The following is a 22345-nucleotide window of genomic DNA, read 5'->3' on the forward strand; positions in this document are numbered from 1 at the left end:
CCTCTGTCTCCAGGGCTGTGAATCCTGTACCTGTCAACAAGGCACTAAAGTCATGTATAAAGTGGGAAAAGTGGAGAACCAAGGAAGCGAAGGGTAATGAGTGATATCTGCTTTCCTCCCTCTTCCAAGCCCTCTCTACTCCTAGATTCATTCTCGTTAAAAGGGGCCCTTTCACTGCTACTCTGGCTTGTCTGTCTTGTCATTCATATGGCTAAATCTGATTTTTCAGTAGCTTCAAGGGAGGGAGTTGAGAAGACAGATGAACCCTTGGACAATGGCAGTTGAGTTTGCATAGACTCAGATACCATTTGGACATTAGACATCATGGATATGTTCTGAGCTCTGATAAACTAGTGCGATTTCTCTCTTGTAAATCTTGCAGGTGTGTCACAGCATCCGATTACTTGGGCAGTTATCCTGTTTTACAGAAAATTCTTGCCCATGTGCTGGAGGTATCCAAAGCAACGCTAGCTCAGTGGTGTAACTCAGCTGAGTTGTCTAGATGGCAAGAAAGGTATGTTACAGCATGTTCTTGCCTCTTACATGCTGCTCTTTCAGTGTTGCCGAGTGCCAGGAAAAGGATTCAATTCATATATGTTCATATACCAGGGTGGGAAAGCATCTGCATCAAGTTGTCTCACTCTCTGTAGCTAACAAGAAGGACCTTACACAGCTCTTTCCAGGTACGTAGCAGTGACATGGTGCCAGGCCACTCCATGCTGCCCTGTGAAGTAGGGTGAACCAGAGTTCAACTTTCACTGGTCCTTGAACCAGTGTTCAAGACAAGGGCTGTTTGGGAGACAGAGATGGGAGGATGCAGTTGGGAAGCTGGGCGCCACAGGTAGGCCCTTAGGACTGGATTCAACCCTAAACTCAGAAACCTTCCCATTTCTGTTTCAGTTTAAGTTAACTTACTCTACTCTCGTATTATAAACAATGTCTCTCAAGGAAAAGACCTTGCTAACTGCCATGGTAGCTCCCCCCCCCACCCTGAGTTAGTCTCCCAGCTTACAGTACTTCATAGTATTGACTTGTATTATGAGAGTACCTAGATGCCTCAGGTAAGATCACAACCCCATTCTGCTAGACACTGCACAGGCGCGTGGTAAGAGACCGCTCCGGAGCCTGAGCACCTCTGAATTTGTGCCAGAGTTACCTCACGAGGGACAAACAATGTTATTCCACATCGGCCTTCTCTGGACTTCATTGAGCTTTCCCCTTCTGCAGTCTGTTCGCCTCCGACCGAAGTAAACGGCATTGAGCAATACTGGTCCAATCAACTGCATTTGGCGATATGAGTTTTATAGGGCAGCTTGGTTTTGCTTATCACATAGGCAGCTTAACATTCAAACTTGAGCACCGAAGGCAGGAATATTGACTTGCAAACAAAGATAAGTCAAACCGTAAATCCAGCTAAACGGTATCTACAGCTCCGACTCGACTAATGCAGCAAATTATCCCTTTTGGTTTTACTGGGACTTGTGGCCGAAGGTGTAAAGGTGTATTCTTCAATAAACAGCTCAACAGACTCACCCCAATTCATTGGATTGTTCACTTAGGCTGATATTCCTTCCAATTAAACCTAAGTGAGGCCGAGTGATGGGATAGACAGGGGAGGGAGCATGTCAACCACATTTTAATGGACAAATGCGATGAGAAAATAGAATCTGCCCAGCTGATGGGAATAATAATGGAAAAACTTGACCTATAATATTTCTTTCTTAAATCTGAGCGAACCCTCTAGTAACGGGAGTGCATTAAAATGTGCATTGTCTTAGAATTTATGTGTAAAGCTATAGTGCCCGGCAAGTCATCCAAGTCGAATCTTTACTTTGCTGGTAAAACTAATTTCACAGTGCTACACTGTCCCAAAGCACATGGCACTTGTACAGGGGTAATAAAGCACAGGAATGGTACTTACACAAGAAGTAAATTAGACCTGATGTGCTAAATGGGAATGAATATCCTTCTTCTAGCCATGTTCAGCCTCTGCCCTAGTGTCCCTAGCAACACTCATTACTTTCATGTCTGCAGCAGGATTTATTACCCTCCCTCCTAGTCCACCTACCACAGAGGATGGGCTAAGAAAAAAGGAGGATCCAACAATCAGTGTTGAAGGGGGAGGGAGAGAAGGGGAGAGAGAGTTTTCTGAGGAATAATCATTGGATCCTTAGAATCAGAGTTAGTGATGAAAAAGACGTATGGAGTCATCTGGTCCCAACTCCTATCAGTGTGGGATTATCCACTGCATTCTCCAGTGCTTTATCCACAAATGGGCATCCATACTGGGCGATTGTTTCTCAGTCTAATAGACTTCTCTGTTAGGAAATTCTTCTTGATAGTCAACTCTAAATTGTCCTCCTCTTACTTTCAGCCCTATTAGTCCTTTTTTCTAGCCCCTTGTCTGTTAGTGGCCTTGCTTCGGGGACAGAGTATATTACGCTATGAGCACCAGCCTTCTTTGTCAGAGCAGCTCTTTGACCTTGTGGTGTTAATGGCCAGCTGCAGCAAGGGAAGGGATGGGGATTGAACGCTGGAGGGTGATGAGCTCTGCTAAGGTTCATGTGCGGTGACCCTTGAGACCCTTCTTCCTTTTGCTTAATCCAAGGCTTTGTAACCCAGTGTGATGGGAGAAAGGGGCGTGTGGGGGAGGGAACCTAAGCAACTAAGACAAATAGAGCTGGCAGTGAGAAATTCTTCTGCATCTGACGGGGCTGTGTGCGCCAGGGCCAGGACTTTGGAAGCATAATGGAGAGACCAGGCTCCATTTTCCAATGCCCTGCAAATTAGCTATCTTAGAGGATAGCAGGGTGATGGGGAAATGTGCACACGTTGCAACCTAGTTAAGGCGTGAGGCGGGGGAGGCGATTGGAAGGAAGACTCCCTCAGCGTAATCACCGGACGAATTTGCGCATGTGCTCCTCTCAATGCTTTTCTTTTGGGGTTAGTATGAAACTGTGTAAATCTGGGGCTTGAGGGGTCTCAGGCTGGCTCATCAACACCACAAAAGCCATCATCACAGCTGGCCCCCTTGCTGAACAGGCACTGAGAATAAATGACTCCCTTGCTCCTGCAGTTGGCCCACCCGGGGCAAGGTTGAGTTTGATGGGACCAATGACCTCCGCGGAAGGTGAACGAGGCGGGACTGGTGTTCTGTAAATCATTCTAGGACCTGCAGGCTGCGGTGATATTGCTATGACTATGAAGATATTACAGAACTGTTCCAGCATTCTGCGAGTCTTGCTTGAAGGATGTTAAATAGACTCACCAGTGTGGGAGCTGTCTTGGGAAAACAGGCAGCTAGCAGCCATCTGTGTGTCCTAGTTGCTCTCTGAGGTTCTTTTAGAGCAGCATAATCACTAGGCTGCCATTCAAGAGATCGCTCGACTCCTTCTGTTCCTTATACGATGATTTAAGTTAGCAGCGATTTGCAGCACGTTCTAACACCTCTGCATTGTTCTCTGTACAAGGGGTTGGTTGGTGTATGTGGTACAGTAATAGTTTGGAATGAAGGTTATACCAATATCTCAAGCAGATTCCCCTTCAAAGAGAGTGGCGCTGAAAACATTCTCCAGAGGCTTGTGCAGCTGAGGCCGTAAGCAGGATGCCAATATTTTATTCTGAACTCAATGTAATGTTTCCAAAATTCATTGCCAACAGAGTTCTTGACCCTGGGAATGTTAAGCTTTTATAGCTGCTGGGCATGTTGCTAAAAAGTCAATACATGTTTTACAGTTTCATTGTAATTTCATGGCCCTGGCCATCTCTGATGATCATTCTGTTTTCTTGGAATAAGGAGGAGAATAACCTGGATATCCATGTCCACCTGAAATGGATTCTGGCCTTTTTATGTATGTGCAATTGCCCATCTTCTTGCCTATCTAGCCAAGAGCATGTACTGCTTCACTACTCGGTTTGTGTGCGCACATCCCATAGGGACATTCAAAAGTAGCGTGTGCTGAAAATCCGGTTCTTCCTGTGCAGCGCCCTGAACTGAACCTGCCTAGTTAGGAATCTGATGAGAGGAAAGACCTTTCACTTTTCAAATCTGATCCAAAGTAAGAGATTAAAGAATCCCAAAGGAAACACCTATTGTATGATTTTTGAGCACAAATACACTCCAACGGAAGGTGTCCTGCTGTACAAGAAAAAGACACAAGGAGTGCCCAAGACTTTTCTTTATGAGCAGGGGTTGCCACAGCTTGTAGGCAGCAAGATTAAAAAATAAAAAAAGTGGTGGTAGGGAGGACCAGAAGACAGAGTGGGAATGAAAGAAACCAAAAGCAGGTGATTAGGGATACAGCACGCAATCCACCCATAAATTTGCCTGGAGATAGATGAAAAAGCCACCACCAAATGACAGAAGCATTTGCAGCATTTTAATGGCCTACCCTTTCCTTCCTTTGCCTATTGCTTTACTTTTAATGGAAGGTGCTGTCTAAGATGCCAGAGGCCCCTTATAGAGCATCAATTATTTCTCCCATTTTTCCCCCTGCAATCAGAGCTCCCCCCTTTCCTCAGCATGCGTGTGAGACCCTCCATAAAGGTGGGCTGATTTTATAGACTTAAAACAAACCAAACCAAAACCCTCTGGAAAAGCCCTATGCAGGGATATGTATAAATTAGATGTAGAAACCCAGATCTCTCCTGCCCATCTTTGATGGAGAGGAGGAACTGCAAATGTACATTGTGTTTAGGGCAGTACAAGAGGGTACAGTCTGTGAGTACTGGGATGGAATTAACCATAGGAAAATTTAGGCTAATAAAACCCATGCTAGTGTGTCTCTCTCTTCTGTGCTGTTGATTAGATTGTGGATTAATCTCCCAACGGAAGCAGTAGGAGCCTCCTGGTTTATGACATTTAAAACTATACTGGACAAAGCACTAGAGGACGTGATATAGGGAATAATTCTGCATTGGCCAGTGGGTAACATAATAAGTCAGGTGCTTTTCTAGTTGCTTAGATTCTAGGGAGGTTGCTAATGTAGAAGGTAAGAGATTTCCTGGTACATGTAGAAAAAAGCAGGGGACAATCATAGTGTCCTGGCTAATGTCCATTCAATTAATAAAACAGATGGTAATGGACAGGGCTGCATCTGAGGGATGGCGGAGCACATAACAGCGTAGAGATACCAAGAATGATAGCGCCTTTGAAATGCCTAAGTTGGACAGATAGCTTGGGACTCTCGGCGTTGGAGGTCTACCGTGGACTGCTATGGGAACAGCATAGGTAGGCAAACATGAGTGCTTTGGAAAATCCCACTCATACAGGCTGCTATATAATGACTGCACTAGAGTATCAAATTCAGTGGGTTGAGAAGTGCCTTGGACTACCCTGGCATATGAAACATATTTCTGTCTGTCAATTCTGTTCTGCTACATAGATACCAGGCTACATGTTTAATACAAAGATGGGCCCAAACCAAAAGACTGTCCCTATAGAGGTGCAGGCCGGATCACTACATCCAAACACCTGCAAACTTTGGGGAAGTTGATTCTGATATGATTTGGAGTCAATCCTTCTCTGCATTAAAAGGAAATAATTTCTGTATGTGCTGGTGATTTAAAGCCAATATTAGTTACATTAAAAAATGAAACCAAAAAAAGGTGTTCAAGGGTTAAATGAAAAACATGCCTTTAAAAAAGAGATTCATTGGGTGTTAATAAGCACCAACTGAACTGTCACTTGTGTTACCATCTGGCACAGTGCACCAGGGCCTAGAGGAGTACCGGAAATGTTACAGTGCCCTTGTCCTATGACAGGATCTCTGCTTATGGTGATTAAACCATCAGCAACTCCTAAATGACAACAGATCTGAAAATGCAAAATACTTCATTGGGTTAGCTGTTTAAACTAAAGATAATGTTGAATTTGAAGAAACGACTCTCCAGCCACAACAAAATCCTCAGCCGGTATTATGGGAGAGTGGTGCAGATTTTATCTGGCTAGAGTAGCTGCGGTGGGGACAAATGAATAGAAAGAGTGAAGGCCTTTAAAGCTACTAGTTTCCTTCACTGGTGACTGATGTGCATGAGCGTGCCTTGCTGACCTAGATCCTCCAACTTTTAGCCGAGTAGTTCCATCTTCTTCAAGGGGGTACTCCTGTGTATAAGGGTTGCAGGATCAGTCCTTAATTCTTCTGTTCCTTCCAATCTTTAGTTCCTCCTTCTGTCTCTTTCACACTCTGTGTGTGTGTGTGTGTGTGTGTGTGTGTGTGTGTGTGTGTGTGTGTGTGTTGGAGATTTTCAAAGCACTGCAGAGGAGTTAGTCACACATCTTCCATTGAAATTAATTCTGATTGGCTGTGATTGTAATACAATCATTGCTGAAAATATAGCACAGAAATTCCCAATCTGTTGCCGGTCCACAGACCACTAGCTGATGGACTCTGCAGAGCATGCTGGTCATCTGGTGTGGGCTACTCCCCCTTAATTCCAGCTGCTAAATAGCATTAAAAGAAGATTGAAAATACAGGAATACTTTCCTACTGTTACTTTTCCTGGAGGATATATATATATATAAAACGTTTTGGCCAGCACAGCCGTAATCAGGGAAACATGAAAGTCTGTGTTGGCAAAAATGGCTATGTTTTATTGTTAGAGTGAATAATTAAACAGATTAAATGTGAATATCCATACAATAGATATTTAGAATTGGCACAATGTTAGGGTCATCAGCTATTTATAGATTCATAGGCCTGGAAGAGACCTCCAGGTCATCTAGTCCAGTCCCCTGCATTCATTCTGGAGTACAAAATAATTGCATCTTGATCTGAGGATGCTGGGTCATGACATCACAACATTTGCATGTTCCCATCTTGACATGGGTAAGTGCCTGATCACACTGCATCATCATGCCGTGATGCAACATAGTGAGATCAGTTGCAATCCCAGTGTTTTGGTGTGAAGTTCTGCTCTATCCTGAGGAATGTCTGATCTCAGGCTTTATCACAGAAGCTAAACAACCCAAACAGCATCACTGATTAAGTTACAAAATGAAGCTGTTTTAGTATCAATCGTTAGGTAGAAGCGGACAGATTTAGTGTTGGATGGATAACAATTAAAGCTGGGTCCAAATCAAAATGCATCAAACTCTGGGAAATTCATATCTGGACGTAGGTCCAGATCAGAAGTTTGTTGGTGGCCCTTCTATCGTCAGAATGAGGTGAACCAAGACCCTAGACTCAAACACTTGTGATCTTTGTGAACACTTGGATCTGATTCCTAACTGTGCACCTTGAGCTCATTGTTAAGAATAATACCAATAACACAAGGAAACCAACACCACTGTAACAGCAAAGAGTTCACCTATTTTTACTATAATCTGTCTGTCTCTGAATTTCTGGGAGGCCTATCACCATAATGAGTTCTGTTAGGGAGGTGGAAATTGAATCAACTACATTTTGCAACAATTTGTCCTATTAAGCAGGTAAACAAAGTGTCCTATTATCTATCAGACAGTCCAGAAGTCAGCTATTCACATGAGCGGATCCACTAGATCAGTGTATAGAGCAACCTACTTGGAGACATTCCCTTTATAACATCCAGATCAAGCACTGGGATGAACTATTCTGGGAAAAGAGACTAACTCCGGTTGGATCAGAATTAGACTGTACTGGAGTTCTGCATGATACTTTGATAGCTTGGAACACAACACTCACCCCAATCTTTAAACATCTCCAGTAGAGTCATTGCCAAGACATACCTGAGCATTTTAAAGGACACTTCAGACCAAAGTTTAATGAGCCCAAATGCAACATTTCCCCTCCTTCTGATATAATAACCTATGGAATGGGATACTCACTATTGGGCAGAGTCATTAAGTTGATATTCCCGGGACCGGTTGAAGCACTCCTGGATTCCAGAATCTGCCCAGAGTCTCATCATAGCTGACAGCAGCTCTGGGGAGAAGGGCTCTGTGTCCTCCATTCGACTTACTACATCACAGACCATCTTAGCATCAGCCTAGAGAGGAAAGAAGCAACAGGTCACATGAGTTGCTGAGATGTATTCTGGAACTGGAGAATTGTCCTCTCCTTCCTGAGACTCCTAAATAATTGAGAGAGTCCTCAGCTTTAGAGCCCACAAGTTTGAGTCATGTTTTAGGATTCATAGCAGAGTCATCCAGTAGAGTAGCCAGAATTAAGGCCGGAATGAGGATGTGTCAAAGAAGCCATTAGGAAGCGATGGTCTCCTAGTACATATTTGCACAATCCACATTATACAAAGTTATGGTAGTGAAGTATGTCCAATTAGCAAATGGACCAATATGTATAATGTATGTACATCTCATGGGCTATTCAGCAACACAAATAACCCAGATACAGTGCAGTTACGTATGTATGTAAATTACCAGTAAAGTGAGGTATGGGCTGGGTCAAATTCTGTTTAGTCATGTGTCACCCCACCGAAGTAAAGAGGATTATCGTGTGATAAGATAAGTAGAATACAGCCTATTAGACTATTTCAGATTTGTCTACTACTACTTCCTCTTTCCCATGATTTCACACCAGCATACGATGACATTATTGAGAATTCATAATAATAATTACATGCTGCAGATGTACATGGTGCAACACAATTTGGATGAAGATAGATATCCTGTCATGATGAATTTACAGTGTATCACAGGATGACCACAAACAAGAGGAGACAACTGCATAGGGAGGGGGAGGAGAGGGGAAGTTACTTTAAGATAGTCACTTACAACTGTGTGCGCCGGCACTGACTCGTCAAAGCTTTTTGTCATGGGTACTCTAAGGGTTTCCTTCCTCTTCCTCCCTTATTGATAGGCCTGGCAGAATTCATTTTTCATTTTTTTTGGTAATTTTGACAGATAATATTGATGTTTATTTTTACGCCTTTTTTCAGTTTTCTTCAATTTAAATGTTCACGGTTGCGCAAAATTATGGGTGTTAATCTTTCCCCCCAATTTTTATTGATTTAAATTTTCATAGTTGTGGGAAATTATGGGGGGGGGTCAGACAAGGGAGGGGAGGTCAGATAATAATTATTTAATGACAGTAGATGTTGAGATTCAAAAGGTTGCAGCTTCATAACCATTATAACACGAACTGTCCACATCATATGCCAAAATATACGAAGTAAATAGCCTTAAATCAAACTAAGTTCTCAAGCAGCATTTTTCTTTCTTTGAATATCTGTGCATGTGGATTATCATCAATGGAAATATTTTTTCATTAGTTTGTGTGTGCAGTGAAATAGACATTTATCTCCATTTACCAATAAAAATCGAATCCTTCCAAGTCTACTTTCTGATTAACCTATTTGCTGAGTTCTTATGCTCGCCCACTATCCATCCCATCCCCCCATGTGCACACCTACACCCACAACAGAGTTGGCAAGGAGCTACAAGGCTTTGGAAGTAAGAATTCACACATTTCAGTGGCGGCCCTGAGTAGTACCGCTGAGGTGTCCGTCTGCTATACTGGTGCAGCAGATCGGAAACCACTGCTCTCAGAGAGCACTCATGCACTTACATCCGCTTGGGTGCCATGTATGATGCTGCTGTTCTCTGTTCTAAAGTTGTCCAAAGAGGCATAACTTGTTCTGTAAATGTGCCCCTGTGATCAATAGTCTATAACGAGAACAAAGGATGCGGCACCTGCAGGTTTCTATGTCTCTGATCTCTTTGCCAACTGGACAGTTCCGAAAGCTGCTGGGCCAACATCTCCTACCCAGAGTGCCCTGAAACTGCTTCAGCTCACTGTCAAACTTCATCAGCTGCCTGCTTCTAAACAATAGTTCAATGGTGGGGGAGGGATAGTTCAGTGGTTTGAGCATTGGCCTGCTAAACCCAGGGTTGTGAGTTCAATCCTTGAGGGGGCCATTTAGGGATCTGGGGCAAAAATTGGGGATTGGTCCTGCTTTGAGCAAGGGCTTGGACTAGATGACCTCCTGAGGTCCCTTCCAACCCTGATATTCTACGATTCTATGAATTGTCATCGATCTCTTCATCCCCCTGGAGCTGGAGCACTGGACCCTTCTTAGCTGCACAAAAAGGGGACTGAATAGCCTAGGGGATTGGCACTGGGATATTAGATCTTTCCCTTGCTAGGTCACCTGTTCAGATCCTACCTAGGGACTGAAAGTCACGGCCCTCCAATGCCTGTTTGGTGGCCCAAACCTAGTTCTCAATCAAGTGTCACTATCCCAAAACATCCAGCCGGACTGGCAGTCTCAGCAGAGATGCTAAAGACTTCAAGAGCCTGGAGCTGCAAGTTGTATCTGGAGAGAGCGTAGGCAAAGCTCGCACTGCCTGAGCTCGTATGGTACAGCTCCCGTGCACACAGAGTGGAATTCAGTCTCTGGGACTGTCACCCTGACACATTTCCTGAGCACTGGCATTATTTGAAAAATAAATAAAAGATCAATACTGGGCTGCTGGGTATCAAGCTCTGGTGAAGCCAGAATGCTTCTGACTAAGCTCTCATGGGTTATGTTAATTGACAAGATACTCTCTAGTTGGTTCCATAGACTGGGACCTGTTTGGTGAGCAGTTCCTAGAGGTTCTACTGGCTGCATTCTGGAGTGTTTTCCTTGGAAAAGCATGCCAACTGGCTGACTGTAACAAAGCGGAGCAAAATTTTTCAGGTGAATAGTTTTTATTCACCGAAAATTTCAGTTTTGGGTGGACCAAAACTATTAGTGGATTCAAACAGAATTTGGTGAAGAGTTTCAACCAAAAAAAAAAAAAAAAAAAGGAAAGAAAAATTCAAAGTGACATTTTCAAAGTGAAACATTTCAACTTTTTATTTTGAAACAATGGTTCATTTGAAAATTGAGTTACTTTTAATTTAAAAACAACAAAACACCCCAAACCAAAACAAAATGTATTGATTTGGGTCATATGAAACATTTATTTCAACCCAAAACTAAATTTTTGGGGGGTTTTTCAGTGAGAAAAATATCATTTCTGGATTGACTTGAAATTTAATATTTTTTTCCAATTTATTTGGTTCAGCCACCCAACTGAAAAATCAATTATTTGCTCTGCTCTAAGATTCTAGTATCACTTTCTTTTTTATGGCTGTTAAGTGTTGTCCAAAGATCATTTGGAACTCATCATGGACAATATATTCCTAAAAGCATTAATAAAAATGTAATTAGTGTCAGCTGGTGTAAAACACCAAAAAGCTTTGCTAGGATAACAAATTGCATGGTTTCAAGAACTGGTTCATATCTGCCAAATCAGAATCCTCTGCTCACAAACTGATTTCAATAGGGCTTCCCTATGATCTAGTTTCATGTATTTTTATTGATTTCCCTTCCCTATTTTCATTACAGGCAATTTTTCTTTCTTTTTCTAAAGAAAAAGGATTTGGGTGACTTTGGCGTTTATGAAAGTGAGAGATTAGCAGCCCACGCTCAGGCCCTGTGTAGTGTAGGCACTCAGCCACCTTCTCAGACAGTGTCCTGACAACACACTTTGCTCTCCATCTGCAACTCCCACCCTAGTCATGGGCTTCCACATTGCACCTCAGTCTTGACCTGCCACCCTCGTCCTCTATTCCAGTCCAGCATCCTACTTGCACCCTTCATGCCTAGCCCATCAGACCCTGTGCTGTCACAATCCTAGATGTTTCACGGTGAGGGAATGCTGGACACTAGTGTCACGGATGAGCAATCACAAGGGATTTTCAGCCACATTCTGGTCTCATTTACACCAGTGAAAATCTGGAGCAACTGCATTTACTTCAGTGGAGGGTTTTTTCATATTGGTGTAGCCTGGATTAGCATGTGGAACCTGGAATTTGAACTCATCTTTCTAGAGGTGTGACTAGTTCATATGTTATCTCATGGAATCAGTTCAGTTCCCCAGGAAGTTTTTCTTATGGTTTTGGCACCCAGAGGAATTTTCTGCAAGTAGGAAATGTCATCTGCATTTGGACAATTCCAAGTGAATGAATGCATTTCGCATGTAATTCATGCTTGTGCAGAGAGCCAGAACTGGCCGTATGCAGCTCTCAAAATAAGGCCTAAGTGGGATTTAAATAGTTAATAGGCTTTGCGCTGGCCCTCTGCGTTTTTGGACAGCTGTAAATGGGTCACGTTGCAGCCCACTGTGCTGAGAACAACATGCAGTAGCTGAAGGATATTTTGGAAAATTTTGCTCTTGGTGACTAGATTACTGAATGTTAATACACCGAAACACAAACAATTACAGCGAGAGCTAGTTCCGCACAGCTCTGCTGAGAAAGCTGTTCATTAGAATATATAATTAATTCTTGATGTGGTCTCTGGTCTCGGTGAACCTGTTGAGTGACCTTCGCTTGTAATGCTTTGCCTCAAGTGCTTAAACTGGCCCCAGGGAGAGAGTCCAGTGCATCAGCTGCACGGTATTTGGTTATTCCCAACACAGCTGCTGCATTAGCTGAGCTTCAGACACTGAGCATCCAAGCAGCTGGCAGAGAAGAATAACAGGATAAGGCATCTCGCAGTCAGTGATAAAGTGAGACAAGTTGCTAGGGGAAATTGATAGGAGGAGCAAGACTTCACTGCAGAGAAGTGCGGAGTCCTCAGGGCAGCTTGGCTACTAGCAGATGCAGGGCCACATCCACAGCTGGGGTAAATTGTTGTAGCTCCATTGAAGTCAATGGAATGCCGACAATTTACACAAGAGGAGGATCTGGTCTGAGGACTTTACAATGTAATTCAAAGGGGGAAGTAAGTCATAGCCCCTTACTGCCTGTCAGGGGTCAGGACACTCTCCTACCTGTCAGCCTTTTCTTTTCTTCAATGTCATCAGACAAAAAAGAAACACAGGGGAGGGAATTATTTTTGATTGATCATTTTTGAAAATGATTTTTAAGAGCAGGTTAGACAAACACCTGTCAGGAATTGTCTAAATAATAACTAGTCCTGCCATGAGTGCAGGGGACTGGACTAGATGACCTCTTGAGGTCCCTTCCAGTTCTATGATTCTATGATTCTAAACTCTCTGGACCGAAATCTGTCCCTAGGTAACTGCAGGGACTTCAGGGGAGTTACACAAGTTGTGAACCTGACCCTCCTCGTTCAAATATTGCCTGATTTAAATGCCCAAAAGATAGAAAATTCCAAATTGTGCCTTTGTTGCCAGCGTTAATTCACTATGCTCGCACCTAAGGGTTTTCGTGTTCTCAGAACGGTGAGCAGCTTTGCAAGTCGCGCAGGATGAATTGTGCGGGCACAGCTGAATTTAGGATGAGTGTGAAGCCTGTCAAGGGGTGTGTGGGGTGCTTTACAATCCTCCTTAGTTCCATGAGATCTCCAGCCAGCTGGGCTGGGGTCATCCAGGTAGCACCAAGCCCCAAATCTGTTCGATTCCAAACTCCTGCAAACTTGGCAATGAAACCCAAACTTTAGACCTTAGTTCTATCTGGGTGACACCGACCCTACCGTGCAGTGGGAGCTGACAGATTATTTATCACGTCAGAAAGGGGAACTATGCAAAATTTCAGAAAGGGAAATGATGCAAAAATGAGGAGGTTAGTTAAACAGAAATTAAAAGGTACAGTGACTAGAGTGAAATCCCTGCAAGCTGCATGGATGCTTTTCAAAGACACTATAATAGAGGCTCAACTTAAGTGTATGCCCCAAATTAAAAAACACAGTAAAAGAACTAAAAAAGAGCCACCGTGACTTAACAACTATGTAAAAGGAGCAGTGAGAGATAAAAAGGCATCTTTTAAAAAGTGGAAGTCAAATCCTAGTGAGGTAAATAGAAAGGAGCATAAACACTGCCAAATTAAATGTAAAAATGTAATAAGAAAAGCCAAAAAGGAGTTTGAAGAACAGCTAGCCAAAAACTCAAAAGGTAATAACAAAATGTTTTTTAAGTACATCAGGAGCAGGAAGCCTGCTAAACTACCAGTGGGGCCCCTGGACGATCGAGATACAAAAGGAGCACTTAAAGACGATAAAGTCATCACAGAGAAACTAAATGAATTCTCTGCTTCCGTCTTCACGGCTGAGGATGTTAGGGAGGTTCCCAAACCTGAGCCGTCTTTTGTAGGTGAAAAATCTGAGAAATTGTCCCAGGTTGAAGTGTCACTAGAGGAAGTTTTGGAATTAATTGAGAAACTTAACAGTAACAAGTCACCAAATGGCATTCACCCAAGAGTTCTGAAAGAACTCAAATGTGAAACTGCAGAACTATTAACTATGGTTTGTAACCTGTCCTTTAAATCAGGTACTGTACCCAATGACTGGAAGATAGCTAATGTAATGCCAATATTTAAGAAGGGCTCTAGAGGTGATTCTGGCAATTACAGACTGGTAAGTCTAACGACAGTACTGGGCAAATTAGTTGAAACAATAGTAAAGAATAAAATTGTCAGACACATAGAAGAACATAAATTGTTGTGCAAAAGTCAACATGGTTTCTGTAAAGGGAAATCATGTCTTACTAATCTATTAGAGTTCTTTGAGGGGGTCAACAAACATGTGGACAAGGGGGATCCAGTGGACATAGTGTACTTAGATTTCCAGAAAGCCTTTCACTAGGTCCCTCACCAAAGGCTCTTAGGTAAGTTAAGTTGTCATGGGATAAGAGGGAAGATCCTTTCATGGATTGAGAACTGGTTAAAAGACAGGGACCAAAAGGTAGGAATAAATGGTAAATTTTCAGAATGGAGAGAGGTAACTAGTGGTGTTCCCCAAGGGTCAGTCCTAAGACCAATCCTATTCAACTTATTAATAAATGATCTGGAGAAAGGGGTAAACAGTGAGGTGGCAAAGTTTGCAGATGATACTAAACTGCTCAAGATAGTTAAGACTAAAGCAGACTGTAAAGAACTTCAAAAAGATCTCACAAAACTAAGTGATTGGGCAATAAAATGGCAAATGAAATTTAATGTGGATAAATGTAAAGTAATACACATTGGAAAAAATAACCCCAACTATACATACAATATGATGGGGGCTAATTTAGCTACAACTAATCAGGAGAAAGATCTTGGAGTCATCATGGATAGTTCTCTGAAGACGTCCGTGCAGTGGTAGTCAAAACAGCAAACGGGATGTTAGAAATAATTAAAAAAGGGATAGAGAATAAGACAGAGAATATCTTATTGCCCTTATATAAATCCATGGTACACCCACATCTTGAATACTGTGTACAGATGTGGTCCCCTCATCCAAAAAAGACATACTGGCATTAGAAAAGGTTCAGAGAAGGACAACTAAAATGATTAGGGGTTTGGAACGGGTCACATATGAGGAGAGATTAAAGAGGCTAGGACTTTTCAGCTTGGAAAAGAGGAGACTAAGGGGGGATATGATAGAGGTATATAAAATCATAAGTGGTGTGGAGAAAGTGAATAAGGAAAATTTATTCACTTGTTCCCATAATATAAGAACTAGGGGCCACCAAATGAAATTAATGGGTAACAGGAGGAGGGATAGCTCAGTGGTTTGAGCATTGTCCTGCTAAACCCAGGGTTGTGAGTTCAATCCTTGAGGGGGCCATTTAGGGATCTGGGGCAAAAACTGGGGAATGGTCCTGCTTTGAGCCTGGGGTTGGACTAGATTAATAGATACTAAGGTCAGAAGGGACCATTATGATCATCTAGTCCAACCTCCTGCACAACGCAGGCCACAGAATCTCACCCACCCACTCCTGCGAAAAACCTCTCACCTATGTCTGAGCTATTGAAGTCCTCAAATCATGGTTTAAAGACTTCAAGGAGCAGAGAATCCTCCAGCAAGTGACCCGTGCCTCATGCTACAGAGGAAGGTGAAAAACCTCCAGGGCCTCTTCCAATCTGCCCTGGAGGAAAATTCCTTCCTGACCCCAAATATGGCGATCAGCTAAACCCTGAGCATATGGCAAGATTCACCAGCCAGATACCCAGGAAAGAATTTTCTGTAGTAACTCTCATCCCACCTCATCTAACATCCCATCACAGGCCAGTGGGCCTATTTACCATGAATATTTAAAGATCAATTGATTACCAAAATCATGTTATCCCATCATACCATCTCCTCCATAAACTTATTGAGTTTAATCTTAAAGCCAGATAGGTCTTTTGCCCCCACTGCTTCCCTTGGAAGGCTATTCCATAAGTTCACTCCTTTGATGGTTAGAAACCTTCATCTAATTTCAAGTCTAAACTTCCCAATGACCAATTTATATCCATTTGTTCTTGTGTCCACATTGGTACTAAGCTTAAATAATTCCTCTCCCTCTCCGGTATTTATCCCTCTGATATATTTATAGAGAGCAATCATATCTCCCCTCAACCTTCTTTTAGTTAGGCTAAACAAGCCAAGCTCCTTGAGTCTCCTTTCATAAGACAGGTTTTCCATTCCTTGGATCACCCTAGTAGATGACCTCCTGTGGTCCCTTCCAACCCTGATATTCTATGAAAAGGAAGTTTTTCTTCACTCAGCGCACAGTCAACCTGTGGAACTCCTTGCCTGAGGAGGTTGTGAAGGCTAGGACTATAACAGGGTTTAAAAGAGAACTGGATAAATTCATGGAGGTTAAGTCCATTAATGGCTATTAGCCAGGATGGGTAAGGAATGGTGTCGCTAGCCTCTGTTTGTCAGAGGGTGGAGACGGATGGCAGGAGAGAGATCATTTGATCATTACCCGTTAGGTTCACTCCCTCTGGAGCACCTGGCATTGGCCACTGTCAGTAGACAGGATACTGGGCTGGATGGACCTTTAGTCTGACCCAGTATGGCTGTTCTTATGTTCTTACGTCCAGTTTAATGTATCCCTCCATGTTGACATTTCCCATTACCCTCAGTGCCAAAATGACTCAGGTTTATCTTGCTGCTTCTCTCACTGGTTCAGAACTAAGGATGTGAAAGAAGGCACCTGAGATATCACGACACAGTAACTGCTATGGCAGAAGGGAAGCTGCAGTATTTTTCCCCCTCCTTCTGTAGAGTTTTACACTAGAGCCAGCAGGCAAATTGCAGTAACGTGTCTCTTGACCACAACTAAAACTTCACACCAGCCTCAAGTGGTAGCCACTGACCACTGAGCTACAAATCCCCCTGTCATTGTTACTTATAATTTGTCCTGCGGTAGTGCCCAAAGGACCCAATAAAGGACCTGGTTCCCATTGTGATATGCACCGTGCACACCTACGATGGAAAGACCTTTGCGGTCTCTGCCTCAAAGTGCTTACGGTCACTTCTGCACAGACGAGCACTGCAGGATAATGACTAAGAATCAGACTGGGAGACCCATCATCCGTGATTCAGGCGGTTTTTCCAAAAAGACGCTTGTAGAACTGTGTTCCAGCAAAGACTGTATTTTTGATATTTCAGATGACTACAGGGATGGGGTAGCAGCCACTTTGAGTGTGGTCAAGTTAACTTCCACTAGCTTCATAGTTACTTCTCCCATTGCTGAGAACCTGCCATGACCTGAGGATATAAAGTTTAACTGTGCTTCATCTTGCCGAGGTGCACAGATATCCTCCCACCCATTGCACATCTGTGTAGGGGCGAGGTATAATGTGCTCCTTGCAATCCTGTGAGTATACTGACTTTGCAAAGCTACTGCAATTGCCAGTGTGGATGAGAAGGGATAGGGCGCACTCTGTCCCTCTCAAATAGCCAATGGCGCTAGTGCTACATAAAGAGGCATGCAAACTGCACCCTCTTCAAGTATGGTTTAATAGTGAGGCCATAATGGAGCTCTCACCAGGGCTCTCCACTTCCACAACACCCTGAATGCAGAGCTCTGCCTTAAAGGCACCATACAAAGTCTTTATCTGCTGAACACTTATGCTGCTAAAGACTCCGTGCACATATGCTGAGTACATAGAGATTTCAGCCGTGGAGACTTAAGCTGCTGAAGACTCTAGCATTCCAGACCAGTGCTCGATGTCTCCAGCCCATAAAGTCTTTATGGGCTGTTGAAACCTCAGCACAGCTCATGAAGACTTCAGTGCATAAAATACTTTGGGCTGAATTCTTGATGCACTGAAGATTTTGTGAACATAAAGACTTCATCACAGATCACCTAGATTTGAATTTCATAGCCAGAAATACTTCTAGCCTCTTAGAGTCGCCACCAATTCCAAAAATAGTGTCTGACACATCCCCAAACCAAGACAAATGAAGAGCCTTGGTAAGTTCCGTTGATCTTGGTGGCTTGTTTCTATCCTAGAGGTCATCTTGCTCCAGCTGATATATTCATAAATAATCCATGTAGTGCTGAGAATGTGAAATTCTTTCCCTCTTTCCAGACTTTTGTAAAAGTTACAAAAACTGCCAGTAGTGAATCTACCTTGGACTGTGATTTTGTTAGATCTCATAGCTTATGTGTTGTCAGTACTTACAAGGGGGAGCACAAAGGAAAAGAGAAGAGCGGCAGGAAGTGATGGCAATCAGCCGATGTCCCTTTCCACTCCAAGTCATTATTAAGCCAGCGTCCTGACCAGTTGTGGTCTTAAGGATTCCATTGAACCTTCTGCAAGAGTCAGGATGCTAAAGGCTTTGACCTGGCCAAATTCCAACTCAGGTAAGTATAGTTAGTATATTCTGCCTAATTACACTAGTCTCCCAGAGGTTTCTACTGGATACAATGCTCTTCCCATTGTATCCCAAACTGTTTTGCAGAGTTGCTGTGTGCTTTCAACCAGCTGCCATGTTTCAACCCTGGAGATGACTGCATTTCAGTGGCAGATGTGAAAAGATTCCTTTTAATCAGTTTGTAACATGAGCTGGGATCCTAATGGAGGAAAGAGACTATATAAATATAAGTGGTTACCATGAACTCTGTGGTGTCAAAACCATATTTAAAATACTGTACCTTGCCACACTGTCGTAAATCCTTCTCAGCTTTTATGAGACATGCTGGGGATCCTTCTGCCCCTACTCTAGGGGTCTGCGTGCTGAACTAGAGAACTTCTCATATTTGGACCTGCTGTATTATTATTTAAGAGGAGGCCTTTTACTCAAGAAAAGATGTCATTGCATATCTGATTTATGACATGCTGCAGCAGGATATAAACTGAGGACATAAATGAACAGTGATGATGCAGGAGAAATGGAAACAAAACGAGATTTCTGATAGGGCTCCTGTGATAGTGACTATTTGATCCTCATATGGGTCGGATGCCCAGATAAGAACTCAATCTATTTAGCTGAACAAAGAGAAGGTTAAGGGGTGACTTGGTTAGAGTCTATAAATTTCTACATGTGGAACAAATATTTAATAATGGGTTCTTCAATCTAGCAGAGAAAGGTGTAACGTAATCCAATGGCTAGAAGTTGAAGCTAGACAAATTCAGACTGGAAATAAGGCATAATTTTGTAACAGTGGGAGTAATTAATCATAGAGTTATAGAATATCAGGGTTGGAAGGGACCTCAGGAGGTCATCTAGTCCAACCCCCTGCTCAAAGCAGGACCGATCCCTGACTAAATCATCCCAGCCAGGGCTTTGTCAAGCCTGACTTTAAAAACTTCTAGGGAAGGAGATTCCACCACCTCCCTAGGTAACGCATTCCAGTGTTTCACCACCTTCATAGTGAAAAAGTTTTTCCTAATATCCAACCTAAATCTCCCGCACTGCAACTTGAGACCATTACTCCTCGTTCTGTCAATCATAGAAACAATTTACTAAGGATCATGGTGGATTATCTATCACTGGCAATTTTTTCAATTGAGATGGGAAATTTTTCAGTTTTTCTGCTCTAGGAATTATTTTGGGGGCAGTTCTCTGGCCTGGGTGATACAGGAGGTCAGATGAGATGATCACAGTGGTCCCTTTTGGCCTTGGAATCTGTGAATCTATAAGCAGTCAGGACAGGGAGGTTTTTTGGCACTGACTAACCAGCAGAACCTGCAGCTGCACTCCACCCAGGGGAATTAACTTTTGGGGAGATAAAACATCTCTCCTAGTGGCTCTGAAAGTGGAGAAAACAGAATCTCAATGGGCAACAGAAGGGGAATTGGAGGTGGAATCATTTAATGTTTCTGCTGTACAGCATATCCACCAAAAACAGTTTAAAAATAGCTCTTATTTTCCTTTGAGAGTCATTTTATCCAACAAAATCTGGGTTTAAATAGACATAGATGTAGCAGGCAAAATAATAATATAAAAAGCCACTAAGCCTGGACTGAAAGGGCACGGGGCCATCCGTCAATGTGTGCATTTGTTAGCTGACTTAACAAGCAATTAACAATCCAAGAGGAGAAAATACACCTTTTTTTCCCTCTCACTCTCCAGGACACAGCTCTAACTGTGAATGACCTTAACATCTCCAGCCCCCTCTGGGCCCAGCAGGTAGATTTTTAAATATCACCTGGTTGACTTTTCCCCTCCTCCCCCCTGCCTCCTCCCCCATGCCTGGCTCTCCCTCTCTTCCCAAGGGGTTGGGCTTGGAGCCTCCCACCATGATTTGCCATCTGTACTGAAGCGAGCAATTAAATAAAACAAAAAACCCTCACAGTTCCCATCCCACAGGGGTTTTATCTAATGAGTATCCCGGTGGTATTTCAGATATGCAGGAGCTAAAAATATACGGTGGGTCACCCATGGGACTGCTGGAGCGAGAACAAATGCACTGGGAGCTGCAGTGGTTTTTTTGCTCCCTTTCCTTCTCTGTAAGTACAGTTTTCCAGCTGCTCCACAACTGAACCAAGGGCAGAAGCACAGGGAACTGCTCAATGCCCTTCTGTCATACCATTCAGCTGATCAGACCTCCTAGCTTCCTCCTGCAGCTCCTTAGTGACAGATGCAGGTGATTTTTTGGGGGGAAAGCCAGCTTGCAAAGGTGCAAATTTTCATTACTTTTATGTTTTACGCATTTGCTTTCTATAAGGGAAGGTAGGGCTGGCGAAAGGCACTAGTCGGACAGCCTAGGAGACTGAAGTCTCCAACTTACTCCCACGTAGTAGCCGTGTCCACTTTCTCCCTTCTGTCCCATCCTGTGTACCTCAGTGACGCCCCGGAAAAGGAAAGAGAGTTTAGCCTCTATGCCTTTCTGCACAGATAGTCATCAAGGAAACCCATTGGGACCACTAGCCTTCTCCCCTGTCTCTTGTCACTATGCTGCTCACGGAAAATCTCTGGGGAGGTATTGCCTCTCTCTGGCCCCCACCCTGAAAGGCAGATATTTGTGGGGAGCCTGTTCTCACCCGCTTGACAGGGTCTTGGGGGGCTGTGAATGTCTGCCCAGGGAACTGGGATTGTTTAGTCTACGGAAGAGAAGAATGAGGGGGGATTTGATAGCTGCTTTTAACTACCTGAAAGGTGGATCCAAAGAGGATGGATCTAGACTATTCTCAGTGGTAGCAGATGACAGGAGAAGGAGTAATGGTCTCAAGTTGCAGTGGGGGAGATTTAGGTTGGATATTAGGAAAAACTTTTTCACTAGGAGGGTGGTGAAGCACTGGAATGCGTTACCTAGGGAGGTGGTGGAATCCCCTTCCTTAGAATTTTTTAAGGTCAGGCTTGACAAAGCCCTGGCTGGGATGATTTAGTTGGGAATTGGTCCTGCTCTGGGCAGGGGGTTGGACTAGATGACCTCCAGAGGTCCCTTCCAACTCTGATATTCTATGATTCTATGATTCCTCTGTCTTCTGTGTCTCACGAGAGTGCGGGGATGTCCTAGGCATTGTTCAAAAGCAAACCTACACCCCAGCTGATGAACTGGAAAGGTTCTGTATGGGTGGTACGGGTTAGAACTTCACAAGACAGTGAAATACATAGACAGTGGTAAAGAAATGGTTTATTTATTTACTGGGAAGGTAATGATGTGTGTGTATGCGTGTGGTGGACAGTGAGTACAAACTCAGTGAATAAAGAGACAGAGTATGAACCTAACTGTAGTAGTTTAGGCTTCCCCCTTGTACCACTTTCAGCAAGTCATGTAAAGTATGTCCATTTAGTTCTTCCATATGCAAATCTATGATTAATTTCGTCCCAGGGAATAGATTGTTCTTGTGTTTAAAGAATTCACTACGTAGCTGGGTGGCACAAGCAGGTGGGACTGATCAGGTCAGTCAAATAAAATGACAGTCAAGTTTGACTCAATAAGTATTATTTTTAATCACTAAAACATGCCCAAACGCAGGTCAGATTTTTCGGAGAAAGTAACTGGAGGGTAACATAAATAACTCCTAGCTATTCACCCTGTCCCAGCAGGTCAACTCCCATTGACCTTAATGGTGCAGAAGTGGGTCTTATAGAACGGATTGAAATTTTCTTAGTTGAATCGTTTTCTGATGAAAAATGCCCTTTTCACAAAGCTGAAATTTTCGGTGAGAATTTCAGTATTGCTGATAAATTTCAGGAAGATGGAGATGAGGCTCCCTGGCTGTCAGCCTGGAAGGTTCTTATCAATGTCGCTTTCCACCCGAGAAACTGACAA

The 22345-nt window shown here is 43.2% G+C and overlaps 1 protein-coding gene across 3 annotated transcripts in view; it reads right to left on the reverse strand.

The window, feature by feature from the left end:
- The window catches only part of GNAO1 (G protein subunit alpha o1), a 295457-nt gene that overhangs the window by 80968 nt on the left and 192144 nt on the right, over positions 1-22345 (reverse strand). For all 3 annotated transcript variants that reach the window (XM_074968545.1, XM_074968544.1, XM_074968546.1), the window contains exon 4: positions 7805-7965. In XM_074968545.1, the coding sequence (XP_074824646.1) occupies positions 7805-7965 (161 nt within the window). The remainder of the gene's footprint in view (positions 1-7804; positions 7966-22345) is intronic.

This window comes from Natator depressus, chromosome 12, assembly GCF_965152275.1.
Source record: "Natator depressus isolate rNatDep1 chromosome 12, rNatDep2.hap1, whole genome shotgun sequence".
NCBI lineage: Eukaryota > Metazoa > Chordata > Testudines > Cheloniidae > Natator > Natator depressus.